Source organism: Struthio camelus, chromosome 21 (assembly GCF_040807025.1).
Source record: "Struthio camelus isolate bStrCam1 chromosome 21, bStrCam1.hap1, whole genome shotgun sequence".
In the NCBI taxonomy this organism is placed as follows: Eukaryota; Metazoa; Chordata; class Aves; order Struthioniformes; family Struthionidae; genus Struthio; species Struthio camelus.
In genome coordinates this window covers 13,197,997-13,222,064 of record NC_090962.1, presented here as the reverse complement: position 1 = coordinate 13,222,064, position 24,068 = coordinate 13,197,997, and the positions used below count along the sequence as shown (strand labels likewise).

General features: G+C 47.2%; 1 protein-coding gene across 4 annotated transcripts in view; it reads left to right on the top strand.

The window, feature by feature from the left end:
* The window catches only part of PAX7 (paired box 7), a 113,443-nt gene that overhangs the window by 65,225 nt on the left and 24,150 nt on the right, over window positions 1-24,068 (top strand). For all 4 annotated transcript variants that reach the window (XM_068916152.1, XM_068916153.1, XM_068916150.1 and 1 more), the window contains exons 6-7: window positions 5,140-5,305; window positions 6,071-6,270. In XM_068916152.1, coding sequence (XP_068772253.1) covers window positions 5,140-5,305; window positions 6,071-6,270 — 366 coding nt within the window. The remainder of the gene's footprint in view (window positions 1-5,139; window positions 5,306-6,070; window positions 6,271-24,068) is intronic.

Here is a 24,068-nt window from a genome sequence, read left to right as displayed (position 1 = left end):
TCCTCTGAAGGGAGGCATCAGTTGGGGCCCCCTGTAGCTGAGCTGGAGAGTGAGCAGAAGGTGCAGAAGCTGGGCAGTTATAACGGGTGAAATGCAGGACAGTATTCTGCTCTGCCCCGGGTTTAATAGAAATGAGATGCTGGGTCTACAGCTATTAGAACAGCAATTAGCTCTTGTAAGGTCTCCTGTCTATACAATGCATTCTTTGGAAGATGATTGACAAAACCTCCAGTGTTTGCAGCAGGTACCCTTGGAAGGCAGCAAATTTACACAGTGCAGGATCCCTCTGCAATGCCCAGGCCAGTAATCACAAAGAACTTTATCTTCTTAGGAAAAAGCAGGTTTCCAATATGCCAGTTTACTTGCTGTTGGGTTCTTTGAACAGCCCTTTTCCCAAGTGGCAACCAAGTTTGTCCCAGTAGAAAACTCCAGCTATGCAATTCTGCCAAAGCCCATCTCAGCAGCCTCTAGAACAATGTCTCCGCAGCCAGGCCAGCAGCTTCAAAACTTCTTCCTCTTCCTCATCATCTTCCCACCATGGTGTGGTTTTAGCAGCTGTAGCCTTCACCCTGGGCTTAACATGGTGTAACAGGATCCTCTGGCAGGGGGAATCTTTAGTGGCTGATAAAACCTTAACTGTTGTGAAATGAAGGCAGGTTCCCTTTGAAGTGCGCCTCGCATTACAGTTAGATGCTCTAGCCTCTATATTTCAACTACCAATAAAATGATTTATAAGCATAAAGGCCTGAGCCACCTTTAAGGCAGGGAAAGGGAAAGAACTGCTAACGTCATTAGCTGGAATGTATCTTCTTTTTTTTCTGTGGGTTATAAATAAGGGGCAGAATCAACCTGTTTGGGTCCGTTCCTCTGCAAAGGAAGATAAATCCTATAAATTTCTTTGTGGAAGGTTTCAGTGTATTTGTGATTGGATCCTCCAGCCAGTCTCTGTGACGAAGCACTGCGGCTAAACATGTAGCTGTGAATCGTACTTGGTGCATGTGTATTTACTGTTGTTATTGTTTATTATTTGCTTTACTATGACCCTTCAAACCAAGGCAGAGATCTCACTGTGCCGAATAAGGTGTGTATCTATAGTTAAAGAGAATCTCCATCTCAGATGGGTGATTATTGAAACAGAAAGGTGAGAGAATATGCTTTCTCACTTCAGAGGTGGTGATCTGATGCATGGATAGTGTAAGGATCAAATTTTGCTGAAGGCAGCAATGTTGCCGCTGACTTCAAATCAGAAGAGCAATAGCTTTCCCAAAGTCATACAAGGCACCTGTAAGATAATAAGGAACCGACTTTCTTGCTCTGGCGATAGTCCACTGCCCAGAAAATTAACTTTCCTTCCTTCCCAAGCCCATGTGCATTGCAGACTGAAGTAAGCAAGACACCAGAGAATGCCCCACGCACAGGCCTTTCTGGTCAGCTGTACCTAGTTGTAAAAGGATCCAGTGTATCCTCTTCTCTCCCTTAAAACAAAAAAGGATCAACATCCCCCAACAAGATGTGGAGGAGCAAGACTGGAGGAGCAGGCTCCTGTAGGAGAGCGTGGTAGCAAAAAAAGCTTCTCAGGAAAAACCTGGGGGGAAAGAAGTAGAGTTTTGTGAAGGCCCAGGAGGAAGATCAGAGACGTCTAACCGTATTTGTATGATATGAGTGAAAATGCAAACACAGGCCAGGAAAGGGAGTGGGAAGTTGAAAAAGCAAAAACATAAACAGGTCACTCCCTTTAGATAGCCTGGCACTGAAAGCGGTGTCCAGATCACTACTGTTTTCACTAGTACAGGACAAAGATCAAGCCTTTACGATTGGGAATAGAGAGTCCAAACCATCACAGTATTTGCCCTGTAAAACAGCTTTGGCTGCTTTGCTGGTACTTGCTGTATCACAGGGCCTTGGATTTTAAACATCGAATGCAAGTACGTGCATTGGTGGATAGACAGCAGTAACGTCATGTGGTATAACATAATGTAATGCAAATCTCTCCAAAACTGTGTTTTCATCATATGTTAGCTAATCCGACTGACAAACCACCATGGGGAGAATCAGAGTACTCAAGGGTATGTTGTTTGAGAAACCTGTCCCATACTCGACCATCTCATTCCACATGTTTCTTCTAAACTTCTAATCCAGAGTGGATTTGCCAGCATCTGGCTCTTAGTTATAAGAAGGAACTTTCCCACCCTTTCCAACATCAGAAAAGCGCCAGAATTCACTGGAGTGGTTTTTACTTTCTCAGAGTCCAAATTCTCTTTCCTTCCTGATTCCTGTATTCAGAGCTGCTTGGTTACATTTTCTCTCCAGTTATTTTAATTTTATATGCTATCCTCAGCACTGAGGCCTATTTTTGGAATGGAAGCTCTTCCAGACGGGGACTAGGTCTTTTTCACTGGAGATTTGTCTCTCTCCTATGTGGTTAATAGAAACATTCTGAAATCTTTTATGTCCTTATTAACTTGTAAAGTGGGAAGCAAATGATAGGAAAGGAGTAGCCAAGTCCTGTTTCCGTAATGAGCATGAATTGCACCTGCATGCATGGGTAAGTAAAATAGAGGAAAAGGCCAGGACCATCCACTTCATGTGATCAGGACAAACAAAAGGTTAAGGTCACTGTTATTTATTCATTTGTGTTGCTCTCTGCTCCTACAAACTATGTCATGGACTGGACCCTGTGCTAGACTGTATAAAGGAGTTACTAAATGTTTAAGACCTTGATGTTCATTCATTTCTCTCTCCTTAACTCTGTCCTAGATTTCACTAGCGTTCCTTGAGTTTTGGTGCCGACAGTGAACACAGAGACTCTGACCTGCATGGACGTTGTTGATCAATGCAGATCGGATGTAAGCTGACCTATTTCTGTCAGGCTTTTGGAAGGTGCTAAAAGGTTATGCTACTTTAGCACGGAGTGCTGTGGAATAGGAGCAGCCCTGTAAAGAGAAACATTTGGTGCCCAGGACCCTGACATCGACACTGTATACGTTTCAGGGGGGTTACTTTAGACCAGCTCTGGTCTGGTCCCACAGACTGAATGGAGTTAGCAGCTGGGGTGCACTGTGTGCATGCCCAGAGTGCATCTTTCAGGTGAATTTAACCTAGAAGGTATCTAGTTTGTGTACTCCCAAGACCAGTCCACAGTGTGAACTGAAGGGCTGAAAGTGAATCAGGAAATTCACTTCAAAAGCACATTCCTCGTCTAGACTCAAACACTAATAGGGATATACACAGAAAGGCTCAGCTGAAAGGCTGTAGAGAAACAGGAAATATTACTTTTGACAGCACTTTTTGTTTTTACTGTGCATGGATGTAAATAACAGCATGAAGTAAAGGACTGCCCAGGACCTGAGCCTATCGCTCTTCTAAAGGCATTGTCAGTAGGTCACACACAGCTGTCATTAGCAGATTTGAATCAAACTATTTCCACAGCACCCTAGCTAGATGAGTAGCACTGATAGAAGAAGCAGTAATAGACTGCAATCCAGAGAGCCTCCCAGTAATTTGTGCGTGAAGCTCAGCATATGCTCCCTTTTGCAACCGGCACTTCACCTTTTCTTATCAGGGATGATTCTGTTCCCCAGATGCAAAAATCCATTTATACCGACTATAATGAAAATCTTGCACCATCACTTTGACCTCTCCACTTCAGCTCTGCGTATGGTCGGAGCACCAGTGCAGTGCGTGTGGACTGGGATCCAGCACTCCATTAAATAAGAAACTCTCGATGCAGACATGTTGCCTTGTCATGTCAAGTGAATTAAGCGTACCTACAGGTGCAGATGAGAACTCAATTTAAAGGCCAGAGAAAGGCTCCCATTTTGAGATCTGGATCAGGTCTGAAGTGAGATGAGAATCAGACCCCTCGTCACTGTATTTAGAGACGAAAGTTTTGTTTTGATTCACCAGATCTGGAGACACTTTGGACTGCAGTGCCTCCAACCGTTGTAACCCCAGCTTCTGATCTGATGTTGAGCAGCTTGGAAGCCTGATGCAGGATTTTTTTTTTTCCCCTTGAATGCTTTACACTCTTGATTTTTCCTCCATTTTTTCTTGTTGCTGTGAAATTTAATCATGTTTTCTAGCCCTTTAGGCCTCACAAAGTCCAGCAGCTGCATTCTCATCTGGCTTGAAAGCTTATCCGCATACTTCTCAGCCCCAAAAAGGAATTGGTCCTGAGAGCCCTCTCTGATTAAATAAAGTAAACCAAGCCCAAGAGAGCTTGAGAAGCCCATCCCACTATCCAGAAGGGAGATTGCCCATGATAAAACATATCAGAGCAGGCAAACGCATTTAGAAAAATCTCTCCTTGGGTCTCACAGGTAAGCCAGTATTGAAGGAAACATGAGCCGAGCTTTGCACATGCATTAATACTAGGTTTATTTTAATGCACAGAGTTTTAAATTGGCTGCAGTACAATGCTGGTACATACTGCAGTGCCTCTTGCAAGGAGAACATGCCTTAGCATACAGGCAAGAGTGATTTAATGCAGTACAGAGAAGCTAAGAAAACCCTGTATTCCCTCCGGTCTGGTTCTATCTCTTTAGCTTGTCTAACATAGAAACCATGATGCTAATCTATCTATTTATCCCTCCTAACAGTGCAGCCGTGTTGCTATGTTGGTACTTAATCCTTCATCATAATTCAAATAGTTGTCAGATAACAAGGCGGAATGGCCAGGTGGTAGCAATACATCTACTTGGTATGGACTCTCTTGGAATACACAAGCTGAATTATTCCTCTTCATCTCATCCTACTGCTGTTAGCTACCCTTCCACATTCTTAAGAGTGTCTGAATCTTTCATAATATTAAATGCATGTGTTTTCACCATGTCCCTAGGAGACAGGGGAGTAGCATTATTCTCATTTGAGAGAAAGGAAACCGAGGAATAGAGACTAATACTCCCAAAGTCAGGTGGTGACTTGAATCCATGTTTTGGCCAGTGCTCTAATCACTAGGACATATTCTCTCTCTTTCTTCTCTCTTTCTCTCTCTTTCTCTCTCTCTCTCTCTTTCCCCGTGTTCTCCATCTCTTCTTCTGGCTTCAGGATGTGTTTCCGTCTGATGCATCAGCAACCCAGATGAGATGGGACAGGAGCTCAGAGTGAGTCATACGTGCTCTTTCCTCTCCTTCGTCTCAGGTGTGGTTCAGTAACCGAAGAGCGAGGTGGCGCAAGCAGGCAGGAGCGAACCAGCTTGCAGCTTTCAACCACCTGCTGCCGGGGGGCTTCCCACCAACAGGAATGCCGACTCTCCCCCCGTACCAGCTGCCAGATTCCACCTACCCGACAACCACCATTTCCCAAGGTGAGCTTCTGTTCCCGTACGCTGCTCCCCTCTGCTTGCCCTGCATCATCCCATCAGCCCTTTCCTGTCACAATGCATTTGTGACATTCCTCTTAGACTCTTGTAATAGGTAGGTGGGTGGTTCTTTAGCAGAGGAGGCCAACTTTTGTCTCAGGTCAGTGGAAACTCCACATTACCTCCTCTGGAAAACAGGTAGATCTGGTTTACTCTCTGTCCTGCGATCCTTTCTCCCGCACCGATGTGTCTCATAACTGTTGATATTCTGCTCAGCTTTGAAATGGAGAGCACATCAGTCCAGAGTCCAAAGCAACTGTAATATAGGCTATCCTGAGTGATGGATTAAACTCCATACTGGGACTCAATTGTGAACCAGCTTGCACCAGTTCTTGCATTTCCTTTAGAAATGATTTTCTTGAGAGCAAGGTGTGTTGGGGGCTGTCCTCTGGGAGCAGGTTCTGAACCTAATTGGAATCAGCAACAGCCCTTCCATTATCTTTGGCCTCGGCCTTTACAAAGGAATTAACAGCTTCTGTCTGGAGGAAATAAGAGAAAATGTGGATGTTTCATCCTAAGTTTGCATATTTTGTACTGCACATGATCTGTCCAACAATATGCTTGTGGTCACATGGAGCACAAAGATGGTGAGACATAGAAACTGGGTTAGCACAGGGCTGAGAACAGGATGGCCAGGCCATCAATCCATGTTTTGCACAGTCCCAGCTGAAACATCCCGTGTCTGTTTACCTATGAACGATCTCTCCGCAGATGGGGGAAGCACTGTACACAGACCCCAGCCGCTGCCACCATCCACCATGCACCAGGGAGGGCTTGCCGCAGCAGCTGCTGCTGACACCGGCTCTGCGTACGGGGCCCGACACACCTTCTCCAGCTACTCGGACAGTTTCATGAATGCTGCAGCTCCTGCCAACCACATGAATCCTGTTAGCAATGGCCTCTCTCCACAGGTATGTGACCCACTTCCATTTTCTTTCTTTGACTGAGAGCATTTGGCTGGTCCAAGTCCTCTGAGAGCAGGGCAAGCTTCAGGCTATCACAATGTATTATGATTAACAAGGGAGTTATTGTCATGAACTCCGGGAGGCTGCCTAGTTAAAGCAATTAGTTGATATGTTTATCGGCAGTATCTCTGTCCTGAAACATACTGCCGGAGCATTTGTATCCTGTTAGTTCCCATATTCAAGACAGCGCACTGTAATTGCAAACACTGGGACGTAGAGTATTGGTGTTCATCCTTTTAGCCCTCTAAAAAAAATTCCATTACAAGTGGGCCCTTCAGTTGTCAGTTTTAGCCTAATGACACCAGGCTTGATTTTCTTAGTTACTTTTTGCAGGCTCTTCAGTTACTCTTTGCAGTCCGTGATTTGTGAGCCACTAATCTAGAGGTCGTTGAGCCAGCTTGCCCAAGTCTGGCTGGAACATGGAAAGCCCCTGCCTGTAAAAATTCCATGGATCTGAACTTCCCCAAAATGCAGGGACGGGTGGATCTGGGATTTGGTTTCAAGGAACTGCTAGTCATGTAATCAATTCTGCTTATGACTACCTTCTGCAAGGTCAGAATAAGAGGTGTAGGTAAGCTTTAAAGGTGAAAAGATGCATTCCACATGCATCTGTTCATATAAAAGAATTGAGCATGTGTGTATTAAGTTTGCAAGGCAGCAGCCACGGCCTCCCCGTATAACACACCCCTGCTTTTAAAATCTCTGCCTGAGCTCAGAATAGATCGCCTATGACCTGACTCTTGGGTCTGGCTTTAGCCCAGCTGCCTTTCAAAGAGCCCCTCTCAGGTTTTATCAGATCGTTGCCAGTTGTGTGCCTGGCTTTTCAGTGCTGCACGTGATAGAGAAACAAGCCTCAGCAAAGTAGAGAGGTTAAGTCCTCCATCATCAGCAGGTCTGGAGAAAACAGAGAGCAGAGCTCATGCTATGTGTGCCGTGGGAGCGGACCTACTTTCTCAGTTGGTGAGCTCCACAGAAGTCAATGGGGATGTCAGGATTTACGCCAGCTGAGGATACAGCCCACAATAGCTCCACTCTCTATCACCGTCCTGGAATGAGAATTCTAATTTTCTGTCACCTCATTAGGTAGAGCCTTTAATCTTTCCTTTGGTTTACCTGACATAATCTGTCTTCCAAATACACATTTGCTTTTAAGTGGAACAAGGCACATATTGTACACTAAAAATTAACAAGGACTTGTATTCGTGTGGCGTCTGCCATCCTGGAGGGGTACCAAACGCGTTTTACTTTTGTTCTCGGTCACTTGTGAAATACAGAACCATACAAAGCGCACTGTAGCAGTTGTTTCAGAGTGGCCATCAGCACTGTTTAAGACAGGAAGTGCAAAATAATATGAAACTAGAGGGAGGAATTAGGTAGGCATCTGAAATGAGAAGGCTACAACCGTTTAGAGAGGAGTCCAATAAATGGGGCATCAGAGAGGGATATAGATTTTAAGGTCCAATAGCTTGTGATCTCTCGAGTGTGAAAACAAACATTGAGTGTCAATGGAAAGAGGGAAATTTTGCCACTTCTCTGCAATGGTATAAAAATCCTGCTTCTAGCTTTGAATGGTCGTAAGATACGAAATGTGAAAGTGTTACTGGCATGGGGCTGAATATTGCCTCAGAGAGTGTAATTTGTGGGGGAAATAGGGAGACATCGTTCTGACAAGGGGTTTCTAGTAACGCTAGGCTTGGGAGATGAGCATGTGGTATGGAATTCAAAGGCAAGCTGCAGGTTCGATGGTCCAGGGCACATGATTAATTCAGATTATCACAAGTGCAATTTAGCACCATGGAATAAGTCATGGTGAGATCCACGTGATAAGCTGCCCAAGCATTAGACATATAAAAGTCCATCATGCAATTTCCATTTCTGTAGCTTCATCATCTACTTACTAGTCCCGCTCACTGAATCAAAAGCTCATTGAAATGACCGGACCAATGCTTCTTCCTATCCTTATCCCTATCCTAAATTACCCTGCCCCCAGGCTCAGGGTAGAGAAAGATAGAGTCCTGAGCCAATAAGCCCTTTGTATGGGAAAGAGAGGATACGTTATCTTGCAGTCCTGAAGAAAAGAGAGCTTTGCACCCCCAAGAAGGGGAGAGTCCCATTTTTCTAATGCTCCTAATCATGCGAGGGCCAAGATATCCGCATATAAATTCTTCTATTTCTTTTGTGCGTGGAAAGCCTAACTCAGGTTATTTTATGACTGCTTTATAGTTACTTATGTGGCTGCCTTCCTGCCTTTCTAAGCCCTCTGCTGTTCCTAGTGGAAGGATGCAAGAAATACTCCTACAAATAACATGGATAAGAACTCTTAGAAGTGTCCTCTTTTACACAGTGGATTGGGTAAAAGTTTTGTGAGGTCTGAGTTTGGGATGTTCCGTGTAACTTATTTGTGCATAATGCAACTATTCCACAGCATTACAGATAAAATCAATGCACCTCAACCCTCCCATTTTCCTGTCCAGTTATCTGTGGTATCTGGCCTCTCTCTGCAGGGGTAAACACCAACCACAGGGAAGGAGAGAGTTCAGGAGATGGAAGAAAGTTGGAAACTTAAAATGATGGTGATTTGTCTGAGCTGCAAACAGACAGTTCTCTAGTTTCATCCCTTAGCAGCAGCAGGAGGGAGATTTCTTTGCAGTTTAGACAAGGGGGGTGGGGGTAGGCCTGGGGGAGAGCTCCCAGCATTTGCTGCCGCTCGGCACGCTATCCAGTTACCCTGGGATTGGGTATCCCAGCCAGAATCCACCAGACGGGCTCAGTGCTGGCAACTGAAATTCTAGAGGAGAAGCATGGCATTTCCATTCTTACAAAAGAGAAAAGGGGATTACGCTTGGCCTCTGCAGGCTCAATCTGCCAGCACGCACACACTTTAGTCCTCCCCCTCCTCACAGAAAGAACAGACGCTCCTGAAGATTTTACTCAAACTTCATGTGGGAACGGCCACATTTATTTCTTCTTTTTTGGCTTATAGCACACAAAGCTTTTTGCCTGTCCAGCTCTGCTCCTGGATCCTTAAAGCATTTCCCAGAACTGACATCCAGTTTCCCCAGTTCTGTACAAAGGCCCATGTGCCTCTTTATTCCAGACCTGGGACTGCCCGGGAGTGAGGTCTGCTGGGAATTTTGTTTTTCAGCTGCTTCATCCCATCATTTCATAGCCTTCATCACAGTTCTGCCATGTCCTTGGTTATTTCTCTTCTGAACTCCCTTGAGCTCTGGGACTGTAGGGACCCCTTCCCCTTCTCCTGCATCCACTGAACTCTCCAGCTCATTTTGTGTGACACTTCTTCATAAATGAATGCTTATCTTGGTTGGACAAGGGATATTCCCAAGTAATTAAACTGCTACCTAGCACGATCCTCCATGCCATACTCTGTGCCAGACCTTAGTGAGAAAGGGTAAGCTGAGCAGTTATTTGTGATGGCTTCATGCTGGGACAGCCTTGGTAGGAGAGACGTCTTGCTCCGAGTGTTGCCTTTTTGAGAAAGGGAACTTAGGCCGGCCAGCTGCAGCCAGATGAGTCACCTGGCATCTGTCAGGGTGGAATTGATGGCTGCAGCAGTCATGGATCATCGAAAAGTTGTTCAGTACCAGGGACCCAGAACTGTCAGCAGCGCGGTGCCCATTACTCCCCAAAGGTTGCATGAGTAGCAGCAGCTGTTACACATTCAACTGGGCTGACTCAGTGGCTTGTAACTGCCTCCCGGCTGGCATAGTTGCTGTGCCAAAACTCAGCAAGAAGATACAGATGCAAAGGAAGGTTAAGTAAGAGGAGTGAATAACCAGAGGTAGAGTCAGAGCAAATGCAATTTCTGGCCCTGGAGCTTCTGTCTCATTTTTTCTCACAGCACTGGGACAAGAGCGGGTTGAAAATCAAGTGTGTGTATGTGGGTGGATTTCATAAATACATTTCAAACGTTTCCAACTCATTTTCATCCCAGAGTTTTTAAAGGATCGTTTTCCGTTTATTTGACAATACCTGTCAACCCTGATTATAACAAGAGCAGGTACCAAGACCTCCCTAGCCAGGTCAAGCTTCACACTGACAGCAAGAACAAACGTTGGATCCATCTGTCTGAAGTTCAGATCTTTGCTCGTTGAGAATCCTCACTCACTGAGGTGGCGTAAGGTTGTGATAAACAGCTCAAAATAACAGTAAACTCCGTATAATTCCAGCTAAGTCCTGATCAGCATTTGTCTGACAGTCCTCCGAGAAAGGCGTGTGCTTCAGTATGAGCTGAGATGGGAGGAAGAGACAGTGCAGTAAATTAGGCAGTACACTACAAGGGTTTTGTTCACTACTTCCCCTCCTAAAATTTCTGCTGCCCTTTTATATCCAGACCCGTAACTTAAAATGTATCTGACCGTTCAGCGTAGCACATTGGGATCTTGCAAGGGACTATCCAAGGGCAAGAAATCATTTGTTTATTGCAAATGTGCTATAGCAGAAGAAGGTTCAGTAGCTCATAAAATGTTGTGATGGAAAGGGAACGAAGCAGCTCCATGCTCTCCTCATCCCAGTGGTTTTGATAGATGGCAGCTAACTAGGGAGGTGGCAAGTGATCTGGCTCCATAAAGGAGGTGAGGCAGCAGAGACCTTTAGAAGTGATCCTTAGTATTTTGCACCCAGTTATAGTGGCACACTGGGATCACGGGTTGAAGAGCAATAGTGAAACGGCAAAATATTGTTACTTATTGCCTGTTAAACTCACCTTTCCCCAGTTTTAGTTTACCCATCAATCTAATTAGCCAGCTAATAATCTGTGAATAACTACTTACTGATCTTCGGAGTATGCCAGCCACCTACCTTTAAGTTTTGGCAGTGGTGCTTACCAGAGCAGCATCCGTCTAACTGGAGAATATGTTAAGGTGGGTTATGTTTGAGATTGTGGTCAGGCAATTCCTGTACTTTCGTAACATGTTATTTCTGAGACCTTTGAATCTTTGAGCAAACCCACAGGATCACTCAGAGATTAAGATAATTCCAGAAATGTCAAGAGCCAAGAGAAATTCGTTCACCATCTCATATTTGTTGCTTTAATTTTCTCAGGGCTTTCAGTGGCTTTTTGCTCCATAAGCAAATTCATTCCCAGTATAATGGAAATATATTCAACACAGTGTTAATGTGGCTGTGGCTGGAGACTGAAGGTTGGAGTCAGGTTTTGCAGTTCCTGGGTTTATCCTCATTTCTTGATGAGGTTCCTGGAGGGAGACTTGAAGTCACAGGTCAGGCTCGGAGTTGATGTTTATTTGATATTAACAAACCAAAAAAGGCAACAGCACAGCCCTGCAGCCTGTTTGCCGTCTGGTAATTCACCTGCTTTGTCATTTCTAGGGAGCACAGAAATCCGGTTGATTGCTCCAGTGGCTCTTTTGGCATCCCCAGATAGACAGAGGCAACCTGCTGCTTTGCTAGAAACAGTTCTGATGCTTTGAGCTCTGCTAATGCCTTGGTATTTCTGCCCAGTGGGACCTAAGGTTACCCCTTGTCTGCTTTCCCTATCGTTTTCCTCCTCCAATTATCAGGATTTTAAGTTAAATGAGGGAATAAAAGTAAGGAAACAGCCCTGAGCACTGCTGTTGCTCTTTCTTCACTCCTCCTCCCCGAGCCAACGTGGAATCGGCGTTCCTGCTAATGAAGGTAGGAGCAGTAGCTGGAAAGATGGGATTTCCTATGCCTTTCCTGAGCTTCTCAGAAGTAAAAGCTAAAAGCAAAGTGTCCTAGATCCCCTTGGCACACTCTACAAGGTGCAGGGGATGAAAAGGGGGCAGTGCAGAAATGAATTGGTCAAGCCTGTTTTGCCACGTTTCTGCAAGAGATGCTTTTCTGCCCTGGTGCCCCCAAATTTACACTCTGAGCTTTGGGACCTTCCAAGTCTGCACAGCATAGCACAGCTAAGAAATTTCCTGATGTCATCTCAGGGCTCCAATCCCTTCCGCCATCCTGGGTATCGTTTTCCTCAACTTCAGTGGGGTGGGATTATGGATGATCTAAATCCCTGTCAGGAGTGCACTGATGCTGGCAGAAGCGTGAGAAGAGCCAGCTGAGTCCTGTTTTGGGAAACCTGGCAATTGGGAAGGACATGATGTTAGCTGGCGAGAGGAGACCAGGCATCACGGTGTCTGGCTCCAGAGAGACAGCGCTCCTCCGTTCAGTGACACGGATCCTTTCCGTCTGGTTCCTTTTTTTTTTCTTTTCTTTTTCTTTTTCTTTTTTTTTTTTCTGTTGGAGACACTGTGCCTGTAATAAGCATTCAAAATGAGTCTTGCTGGGCCAGGAGAAGGGGAGGGGAAGAGAGAGGGGGAGGAGAGGGTGAGATTTGGGGGGGAGGGGGAAAGGGAGGAGGGGGTTTAAATAGCAAAGAATTAGAAAAAAAATCTGATGCAAATCACTAGTAGAGAGAAAATTATGTGCAATTACCCAAGCGATACTGGGCAGCCGTGCCCACCCCAACCAACAAGATCTCATTAACAAGCAGAAAATAAGATTGAAATGGTGTGTAAAAGAGCTGAAAAATGAATTTGAATGCTGCATTTGTCCACAATTACCCCCTCGTTCACACATATTTTATTGCAATTTTTTTATTATTCTTAATCTTTCCATCCCTCAAAGCAGATTGGGAACATCCTGGCATTACAGTTGCTGAGGGAGGAAGCATTAAGGATTCCCCGTTTCCCTGAAAGGAGACCCTTCTCTCGCTCGAATTTTCAAGGGTTGGTTTTGGGCGGATAAGGATTCATTTCTCCGGCTTATCTTAGTGTAGGAGCATGTTCCTCTAATATTCTTTAACCTCTGACGCTCTTGGGTGCCACCCCACACGTGCGCTTTTTTTAACCTTTCCTCCTGCTTTTCTTTACCTCTCTTTTTCATCTCTTCTTTCACTTTCTCCTCCCTCCCTTTGCCAGTGCTGCCTTCCCTTGGTGCGCAGGCTGGGCTGTGCCCTGTTCGCCCTGCGCGGTCTCCTCCGAGTTCCCCCTGCAGCCCCATCTCTCCAGAGGAGCGCGAGTCCCTTGGAGGAGATTTCTCTCCTTCAGAAAGTGGCTGCTGGCCTTCTTTTGAGTTGCAGTTGTTCTTTGTGCCCTGTTTCTTCCTCAGTGAGGGGTCTTAAGCCTCCCCGCGACCTCGTCACAGATTGCGTATGGGATTTCTGCAGAAGGAGGTGAACGTGTCCTGTTTCTGCCAGGGGACGGCGGGGAGGGGGCACAGGAGCTCCGGGTTTCTCTCTGGGAGAAACTGGCTCTGCTGAGACTGCGTTGGTGTTTTCCCTCGCTCGGTATCAAATGCAGCTCCCTCTCTGTAAACTTTTAACCTATGTGTCCCAGGAAAGCTGGTAGTTTTTCCACTAACGTTTCTTTTTTTTTTTTTTTTTAATCTAACCAAACAAAGCCCATCTGCTCTTGTCAATTAGACGCCCCGCTACAAGCAAGGGGAAAAGGAGAGAATGGAACATTTTTCTCGTGTGAAAATAGATACGTATTTATTTGCCTGATTCCTAATGACTTTGTTTCTGTGAGCAAAGGAGTAGGGTGGGAAGGGGGAAATTCACATCTGAGGGGCCAAAACATTTTCTGTCAGTCTTTCCCATGCAGTGAAACTGTATCTGCTCCCACACCATTTACACTTCCCTGTCACGTAACTGGAGCTGGACAAACCATGGCCGTGATCCTTCCCTCAGTTTCTCCCTGCGCTTGCAAGAAAGTTGGCAGAAACTGCTTTTAGCCCTTGTTGCAGAGGAGAGGGGAAGATATGAGATGAGGTTTCAAGAGCTGCCTTAATTGATTTGGATGCCCAGGTCCCACTGAAAACTGATAAAAACAAATAAGGCTAGTATCTTACAAGGAAATAACCTTAACCCTAGCCTTGATGCTCTAGGTGGCACTGATTGCATTTATTCCTAACTATGCGATTTCCATTCCAGTCATTGTTCTGTATGTGTATTGCTGAGATGTTAAAATATGAGAAATGCTGAAGGACAACAGAGCAAACAGTTGGGTCCTGAGCCTTTGAATTCAGTAGAAGCTTTATCATTAGCTTCAATGGATCCTGGTTCAGCCCCTCTGAGACTGCGCTGTTTGTAAACCCAAGTGTCAAAGTGGGGAGAAAGTGGGGAGAAAGAGGAGTGAGGAGAAAACAGCAGAAGAAATACAGAAGAGAAAAGTAAGGAGAACAACAAGAACAATAACAGTAGAAAGAAGAAACATGGGGAGATGAGAAAAGGTCGGATGAGCTTCCAAGCAGCTAAGGAATGGAGGCCATAGGAACAGGGAGCACATATTGAAGATATGCAGGGCTAAGGCAGAGAAAACTGTGCCGGAAATCTTTGAACATCTCTTTGAACCCCCACTCTGTGCTGTAGCTACCCACTTATGGGGTGGTGGGAGCAAAGCCAAACCAGGGTGGGTGGAACAGCCACTGCAGGGGCTGTGATTTATGCTGAAACCTAAACAGGACTGGTGGGACTTTCAGCTCTCTTGTATGGACTCATTCAAAATGCCTCTCCTCTGGGTCTTGTCTATTTTCCACACTAGGGAGGGTAAGAGGGACTTGGCTGGGAGACACAGACTTGGAGAATTCAAATGCAGGATTTGCCCTGCTTTATGATTAATAAGGGAACTCGAGACAAGGCAGGCAGGGCAGATAGAGAAAATGAGAGATTAGCAATTAATACAGCATCCAGTCTGGTGACAGGCGTTTCTGAGCGACCTCTGGCATTCAGAGGTGAGTGTTTTGCCGCGTGGTTCGAAGAGCTGCAATAACCCAGGGACTGGGGAGCTGGTGCTGAGCTGCGAGAGGAATCAAGGGACCACAGCGGGGAAAGGCAGTGCTGGAATGAGCAATGCAAGATAGAGGGGAAGCTTAAAAGGGAAGAAGGCAATGAGAGGAATAATTAGGATTCAGAGGCAGGGGCATACATGTGTATTCCTGCACGCCAGTGTGGAGAAGGGCATCGATGTCCTGCGTGCCTGTGCCCTGTATGCACACCAGTGTGTGTGCCAGTGTGTTTTGTGTGCCTGCTAAAATCTGGCTGCAGTGTAACACCTGTGTACTGGCTGTAAAAAGTCATCTGTGGTAAGAAAAATCTGCAGCAACGTACTTTGCAGTGGATCAGGCACTAACCCCAACCCCAACAGTGAGGGCTGTGAGCGGCTCACATAGGGCCATCATAGGGCAATCTGCAGTGACCACCATCTTTCCCATTTTGAATGGGGCTGTTTTTCAGTATCGTCTATTTTTTGTTCACTTCACCTTTTGTTTGTGCTAATAATGAAGAGAGCCCGCATTTGCTGCCGTCCCAAAGCCAGCTAGCTTGCAGGCTCTTGGGTGAAGATTGCAGGCAGGACTTTCAGGGGCTTAGAGGGCAGTGAGGACTCTGTGGGCTGCCTCAGTCTCTGGAGTGTCCTGGAGGGCCGCTCGGAAGAGCTGTGCATTGCTACGCTCGAAGCATCAGGAGGGGCTTGGGGGGAGGTGTACCCTAAAGGGATGCTGCGCCAGGCTTTTGTGTGAGATGCGAGGGAGTTTGGGTATTGCGTCAGCTTGCAGAGCATTGGTCTGGCCAGCTCTCTTGATGTATCGTGCATGGAGGGGGGAGTAGCGTATGGCTATGCAGTATGTGCTTTAGCAGTTTGGGGTTTCAGGGATGTGCAGTAGCAGGTGCAATGTATGGGGAGCGTAGCCTTGCGCGGGAAGTGCCAAGGAGAGGCGATGTAGCTGCATGTGGTAGCTATGTATTGAGGGGCTATCAGGTTGTGGGGTGAGTGCCGTGAGGGGGTTTCCACCTTGCGCAGTGATGGATGCGCGGGAGGATTGTGTGGGTGCGGCAAGGCCTCCTGCTGCAAGATGCTGCTTCCTGCATCCATCAGACAGGCGTGCACAAGATCAATTTATAGCAGGGGCTGAAGATCAGAAATCCTAGCGGGGTCTGGGGTGTGTGAGTAGTAAATTGATCAAAGGTGTGGAAGGTCTTAGCTCACCACAATAAGCTGGAGTCAGTCCTTAAGCCTATCCAGTTTGGAGATGAGGGGGATCTTATTTCAGGGAATAAGCACCTGAAAGGGGATCATGAGCAACTGAGGGGAAAGGGTGGGTGCTAAGCAGAAATGGGAAAATCACCGGGACAGGCCTGAGAGATTGAAAAAAAGAAGCAAGACTGATGCTGGGGGGGTTGTTTATGGGGTGAGAATTCACCCACCAAACCAGTACAGAAGCCAAAGCAGGGCCAGATGAGCGGGACTCTGGTTTCAGTGCAGAGCTTGGTCTGAGCCCCACCGCTGCCCAGGGACAGTCTGGGTCGAGACAGGCCCTGTGGGGAGCTCACTTGTTAGGCTGGGGGAAATGTCTGTGATGCCGTACCCCACATCTCTCCCCGGCACTCGCAGGGCTGCCAGAACCGCTCTTTAGGAGGGATGCAGGCAGGGGGATGCTCCCGATGGGGAAAGGGGAAGAGGGGAAGCAAAGGCAGCTGTTTTCTGCCTTTCCCATGAGATCCAGAGTGGCAGAGAGAGCCCCTCACAGCCTCCTCTCTCTGTCTCTCTCCCAGCTTTTCTTCTCCCTCTCCCTTCCCTTCTTCCTCCCTCTCCTCTCTCCTTCCATTTGATGTGGAGGAGAGCTGTCTGCCACTCGCGCGTCTGTACCAAGAAGGGATCAGAAGTTTCAGTGAGCGCTCGGCGCCTCTCCTTTGATCCATGTCCTGAGGCCTGCTTGACAGCGAAAAAAAGCATGGAGACAAAACGACTCAGTCAAAGTGATTCCTGACAACTGTCTCCATGAGATAAGGAAGCTCTCTGTGTCTTGGGTTTTTTTTTTTTTTTTTAATACCGCCTCTCCGTTTCCATAAGAAGCGGAGTCACTTTAAACCAGAAGAGCCAGCCAACAGCCAAGCTGCACAGAGAACAGCACAAGCAAAGAGCGCCTGGCTGAGCTTTATCATGTTTCCTGTCTCCCTTTCCATTCCTTCCCCCTCCCCTTTTTAAAAAAACCTCCTTTTCCCATTTTTCTTCCCCTCCTTTCTGCATGCTGCGTTACCCTGCTGCCTCACCCCAATGCTGCCTCTAATTATGCAGTTGCAGAGAAAGCCTAGCACATTTGCAGGTGGCCAGGACATTATTCAGTTCAATCCCAACCACAGGGAAATGCCTGCCTTCCCTGCAAGGGGTTGGGGGGAGAAAGAAAGCCCTGTACGTTATCTGACAATAATCAATCCTTTTAGGGATCGGCAGCAGGCTTCATTAATAGCAAAGCATTATGCACCTCTGGCCACTTAAGTGGTCCTCAGAGCTGTACCCCTGCTGCTGAGCCCCAGATTTTGTTATAATTATTTTATTTTTCTTGCACAGTTTGTGTCACTTACGGAGGGAAGTGCCCCCCCACCTTTCCTTTCCTTCCTCCCTCCCGGTCACTTGCAGGAAAGAGTTGGCAAGGGTTCAACAACACTAATACGTACTGGAGGATGCAGGACTTCATGTGCATTTTGGCACAGAGGGCAGCAGGATGCTGTATCCCTTGGAAGGGGACGATGCTTGCAGGCTCGCTGCCTGGGGATCCCCAAACACGTGTTCCTCCATCACGGAGATGCTGAGCAGATGGTCCTGCATGGGCTCCCTCTGGGACGAGCGCGGTGGGAAGGAGGCAGAGGGCTGGCCTGGTAGACTGGGATGCTGAGGCCAGCCTGGCTTGGACAAATGAGACAGGATCAATTAATCCAGGTGAGGAGCTGGGGGAAAGGGGATGTGGCACGGCTCATTTTGCTCCTGCACGTCCCGACCCTCAACTGCGTAAAGCTGGGGGGGGACCTTGGGTGTTTCCCTTCTCCGATGAAGACCGGAGACCTAGGAATTGGTTCCAGAGAGGGATGGGTTGCTTGGTGATTCGGGACAGGGCGAGGTACCAGCACTTTGCTCCAGCTGGCTCAGATGACGGGGCAAGGGAGAGAGTCGGTCCCAGGGACACACAGCCTCTTTTCCGGGGAGTTCCTCTTCCCCTCGGCTCGCCATAATTAGGCTTTTGTTGTAGTGTCTGCTCCGAAGTCCAACTCCATTAGCATGCAGGATGGGGGGTGGAGGGGAGCGAAGGGGGACACACGGAGAGAGAGATTCCCTTCCCCCCAGAACTGTGCTGCGCTGATAAACAGTAAATATCGGGGAACAGGATTTCCACATTATCTGAGCGCGGCAGAAAATCAAAATTTCAGTCTAAATCCGAGGAGACGAGGCTCATAAGCTCCTCCAGCTGATACAGAAGCCGAGCCCAGCCGGCAAGGCTCAGGAGGCGCAAAATAACATTTTTTCGTTCAAAAAAAAAGAAAAAGAAGAAAAGAAAGGGAGGAAAAAAGAATGAACAGGAGGGGGGGGGAAACAAGAAATATTTAGGGCCTAACTTTAAGAAGGGGAGAAGAAGAGGTGGTGCAAAGCATGGCATTGTCTGCTGTTGCAGCTCTTTTTTGATGAGGAAATAAATACCCCGGTGTATTGGGGCTGGAGAGGGGGCTGGACAGTGCCCATACAAAGAACTTTCCAATCGGCATCTCTGGCTCAGCAGAGTGTTGCTTGGGGATCGACCTGTAGGACACTAACAGCTGCTGGAGGATGATGGCAAACCTTTAATTAGCGATTAGAGTGCGCAGCTGAGCACAAATCCAGCCCCGAATTAGGAGCCACATGAGGTCTCCCCGACCTGAAAAGCCAACACCGGATTCAGCAGCTCTGTCGGGAGCGCGGGTCCGCCAGCTCCATTGAAGCTCTGGGCAGCGCGTGCCGCTAATAGCGCCTTGGTGCCCTGCTCCAGCCCGGCAGACAGGGCAGGAGCCACCCTGGGCAGGCACCAAGGCCTGCTGTGGGACTTGCCCGCAGCAGCGAGGAGGAGGAGGCGATGCGCAGTGTCTGACTGCTTGCGTGCTCCTTCCCCACAGGGCACATGGCTTCCTCAAAACGGGCAGCAGTGGTGAGAGCAGGTCAAAGAGGCAGGAGAGCTGAGCTCCCCCCCCGACCCGGCTGGAGGTGGTCGTTGGTACTGTGGCAGAAAAGGGATGCGGCCGGACCTGCTTCTAAAGGAATTTGCTCCCTCGTGGTTCATAATGTGGTTTTGTGGCACTTTCCACTCTCCAGGCAGTAGGGTGATTTCAACACCGGATAGGACTGGCACTCCTAAACTGTTCGTTTTAGCTACTTATGATGTCCCAGACTTTTTTTCATCCTTGGTTGGAGGCATGTTATCTTTCCTGATCTTGCCTATATATATGAGAACTCTGTAAAATCATTGCTCACTGCAGAATCCATAGCTTCAGGTTGTTAGCTCGAGGGAGAGTGGTTCAGCCACATTTCGGTGCAGCACCTAGCACACTGAGGCTCTGAGCTCTCCTTGGGGTCTTTCAGTCATCACAGCTTGGCTGCTTGGAGCAGTGGAGAAGAAGGAGGAGAGACCAGTTGTAGAAAATGTTTTCCTGGTTCCTAAAACAGCCACCTCTGGTCTCCTGCTTGCACTGCTAGGCCGCAGGCTCATTATAACTCAGAAAGCAAATGCAGAGGTTTTCAGAGGCTCCTGGGCGCTTGGACATCAATGGAACTAGCCTCCCAGTATCTGGGCCTCTCTCAGGAGAGACTTAAGCCCCTTAGTAATTTAAGTGCTTCACTGCCTTCTGCTACCAGGGGAATGAGAGGGTTTCATTTGAGATGAAAAGGAAGCAGGTGTTGCAGGATGCCTGTTGGAAACACTAGGATCTTGTGGACTAGCAAACTGCCTTGCACATCTTCATGCATGGGATCTTGCAGGATGCAGTCACAGGCGTAGGATGGCCCAACATCTCGTGCTATTGGCTAGGATCTTGTTCTGTACTGTTCTGTTTTCTTTCCTCTCTTCAGTACTGGGGTGGCTGGAGAAAGCTGACTTCTCGTGAAGTGTTTGTCCTTTTCCCTTCTCACAGGAGACATCCCAGAAGTCCTAAAACAGAAAATCTGAAAGCCAGAAGTACAGTGACATCTTACTTTTCACATTATCTGGATCTGAAGTCAGTGCTATCAGAGTGGCTGAGCCATTTTATGTCTGTTCATGAATTTAGAATCTATTCATGCATTTTAAAGAGCAAATGTCCCACGTCTCTTTAAGAAGATCTTAATCTTCTACCTTAATCTTAAGATTGGTGTCTTAAGATCTGTGGCTCCCTGGTCTTGCGTTCAGGGCTTTGTTATGTTTTTTGGCAGAGTTAGCATTGCCTTAGCTTTCGCTGTTTGAACACGACTCAGTACAGAGTTTTGGCCTCCATAATCTACAAGCAGAGCTGATTTAATACTGAGACGTGCTGGACTGCTAATCAGCACACACTAGTGTATCACATATATCTCACCTAAAACAAATCCCATCCAGGGGAAGTATAGAAAGTCCTGGGATGTTTGACTCATTTAATATCTCCAGTATCTTTTACTATCCAGCCTCTTTTACCTACAGTATCGTGCCTCAGATAGCTTCTGCTTTTGGCCTATTGGCCAACTCATTGCGTGCTGTGGTTTTTCCCATCGTGTCCGGGTCATTGCACCAGCTGTGTGGCTAAATTCTCCCAGACCCTGCCAGAAGATTGCCTGTCCCCTCATCAGCCCCACCAGCTATGGCCTCTTTCTCCTTCCCCCACCACTCGAAACCCAGCTTCTGCATCTCTCCCCGCTGTTTGCTTGCTCGCTCCCCTTGCTGCATTTCACCCAGGATCTTGGAGCTGCGGCACCAGCAAGAGGGTTTCTCAAACCACTCGAGAGCCGCAGGCTTGTCTGGAGGGCAGAAGGTCAAGCACTAGCAAGTGTTTCCGTTTAGTTCCAGATACCAGCCTGACAGGTGTGTGCCTCTTGATTAATTCCCTGCTCCCCTAAATGCTCCCATCGTCATGTGCTGTGGTCCTGTTCAAGCCTAGGCAAAGTTAGGGGGGAAAGGAGAAAAATATCGGAATGCATTTGGCTTTCTCCATTTGGACTCTCGCAGTGGCTCCGTGGCCCGGAACGGCTGCAGATCTTCTCTTCTGACTCGTCTTGCTGGTGCTATGTTTCAGTAAAGACCTGTGCCTAAAAGGTACAGCCAGAAGCCTGCAAAGCCCCTGTTTCTCGCAGCTCGGCTGCCTCTCTTATGGGCTGCTAGGTGTGTCAGTTGGCTTGTCTGTTCCTGACCGGAAACTGCTATGGTAGCATGATTTCAGTAAGCTTAAAGGCAGCATAGTCATGCTGTGGTCATTCTCCCTTTTGGACTGTCTTCATTTAGAGTTAGCAAAGAGGGAATATCATCCAAATTCATTCCACTTAACTAAGGCAGCTCCATTAGGGGTAAAGTCATCTTATACTCTCTGTACAATCAGTGCAGAGAGACAGGGATCTTCAGAGAATGAATCACACTTCAGGACAGCTGAATCACTCTTTGGTGCATCCACAAACTATGGAGACATGAATTTTGTCTTTATTGGAGCCAGTCTTTTTCCAAATTCCCCAAAACTCCAGCAACATCCCTCAAATCTCTGAACCTCCATAGGCATGGAGTGATGTGGACTAGACTCCCCAGCATGCCCTAATCCTGGACATGGACTCTGAAACCAAATGGATTCCCTTCCCAAATTGGAGTCCGTTGACTTTAGGACAGCTCTTTAGGATCCCCCTTCCAGCAACTCCCTCTGCAAATATTTCTTAACCAGAAAGAGGAACGTTTCCAGAGCTCTGAGACATGCAGACGGGATCTGAGCTCCAAGGGAGCGTGAGTCCAACTTTAAGGAGTTCTTGCTCTCTCGCTCACATACATGCTGGTTTGTAGCTGTGACCAGAAACGCTGGAAATCTCACAAGAAGATCTTTGCATAGATCCTGCTGTAGAAATTCCCAAGGCTTCTATGGCTGAATGAATTCAGAGAGTAGGTAAATAACGTTTACCCCTGTTAATTCTCTGGTCAGGAGCAAGGTCTCCCTGAAGGTTACAGCGAAAGAGCTCAAGGTGAGTTAGAGGTGGTTTAGTGGTTGTGGCAGAGGACTGGGTTTCGCGAGACTTGCATCCCCTGCTACTAACTTGATTACACAACCTTGGCAAGCTGCTAACTTGTGAGCGGGAGCTTCCCCGTCCGTGTAGTGGGGGTAGTAGCATGGATCTAGCATGCAGAAATGCAGAGAGACTAAAATCACAAAGGGGTACAAAACACTGAAATCTTCAAGAGCAGAGAAGGACAAACGCAGCATCCTATAGGCGTTATGACCTCATGAACAGGAAAACATCCAGCAATGCCGAGGTCCTAGAGAAGCTGCCGATACCTGAGCATTATTATTTTTTTTTAATGTATTAAAAATTTGCCCGGTTGCATCTCTTGCTTATTCAAATACTGTCAATTATACCGTGGATCTGATATCAGCTCCAAGCATCTCCCAGCCTCGGTGCTTGGGTTATATAGGAAGAGAGAGAGAGAGAGAGGAAAAAAACTGCAAGCAAAATAAAAGCTGCTATCTGGCTGAATCTCTCCTGGGGATCTCAGTTATTAAAAAAAAAATAGGAATCATTTTTCTCTTAGCTGGTGTTTGTTAAATGTGCAGGAGCCATAGGCAAATTTTTGCTAATTTTGTGCATGCTTTTATCATACTGGTGATTCACTGGCAGCTTTATCCTCTGATAAGTGGATTAGTTGTTGAGCTAAACAAAAAGGTGTTTGACAACCAGGAAGCTCTAAAGAACATATTTGTTTTCCAAATAATGGAGCTGTGTTTGTTGCTCAGTGCAGTGTGGGGTGTTGTTGTGAATTTCATTAGCCGAAAGGAAAGGCCTCAAAGCTTTTTTCCCTTGCACAAGGCAGTGGTTCAGTAAGAACATCTCCCTCCTATCAGTGGCAGGGGTTTTTTTTTATTTATTTGTTTTGGTCTAGTGGCTTGGCCCTGGAGTGATGCTGATGAGCAGTGGCTAACAAGCTATGTCAGTGTGAGAGCCTGTCATCTTCTGGTGGTGGGGTGAGCATGCGCTGGCTTCACTCAGGGCAGCTCCCGAAGTGCTCCTCTGCCGCCAGGCGTTGTCCTGGAGGAGCAGCCCTCCTCTGGGTGCAAGCTGGGGTGTCTCTGGATGCACAGTTGCCCTCTTCGCATGTGCACTGACCTTGCAGGCTTTCTTGCTGCCTGTCTCAAGCCACAAACTATTTCTGTTCCTCCAGCCTGCTGGACAGTTAGCACAGCGCTGTGGCTTACACTGGGCAGGGATCTGTAGGGCTGGGAGCGAGAGTGAGGGCACAGGGGGATAAATTGGGCAAGTGAAAGAGCATAGGGCTAAAATAATGAGCTTGACTTTATCTGAGACTTTCATCATAATATCCGAGTATCTCATCATCCTGGGATGTATTTCTCCTCACAATTCCGCAGGGAACGTTATCTCCAAGACCAAGAAGAGAGGCACAGGGTTTATCCTGCTTAAATTTAGACATGTAAGGTAGGAACCCCATCACCCTAGACTTCAGGTATAGTCAAGGTCCTCTGCTGGCCCGAAAGGCCTTCCCTATAAGAGTGTATCCACATTCAGTAATCCCCTATTTCTATGTAATGTTATGTTTAGTTTCCGTCCTTTAGAGTCTTCAAATCTCTCCCCCCACGCGACGCTCGGAGTGCCCCGCAGCCCCTTGGCTATATTAGCTGTATTAGCTTGGGGCCAGGCTCTGTCTAGCCCAGTAGGCCCTCTCTAACAGTGGCCGTTAGCAGACACCTCAAGAGGATCAAGAACAGGGCAAAGAGACGGTACTTCTCCCTGAGAACT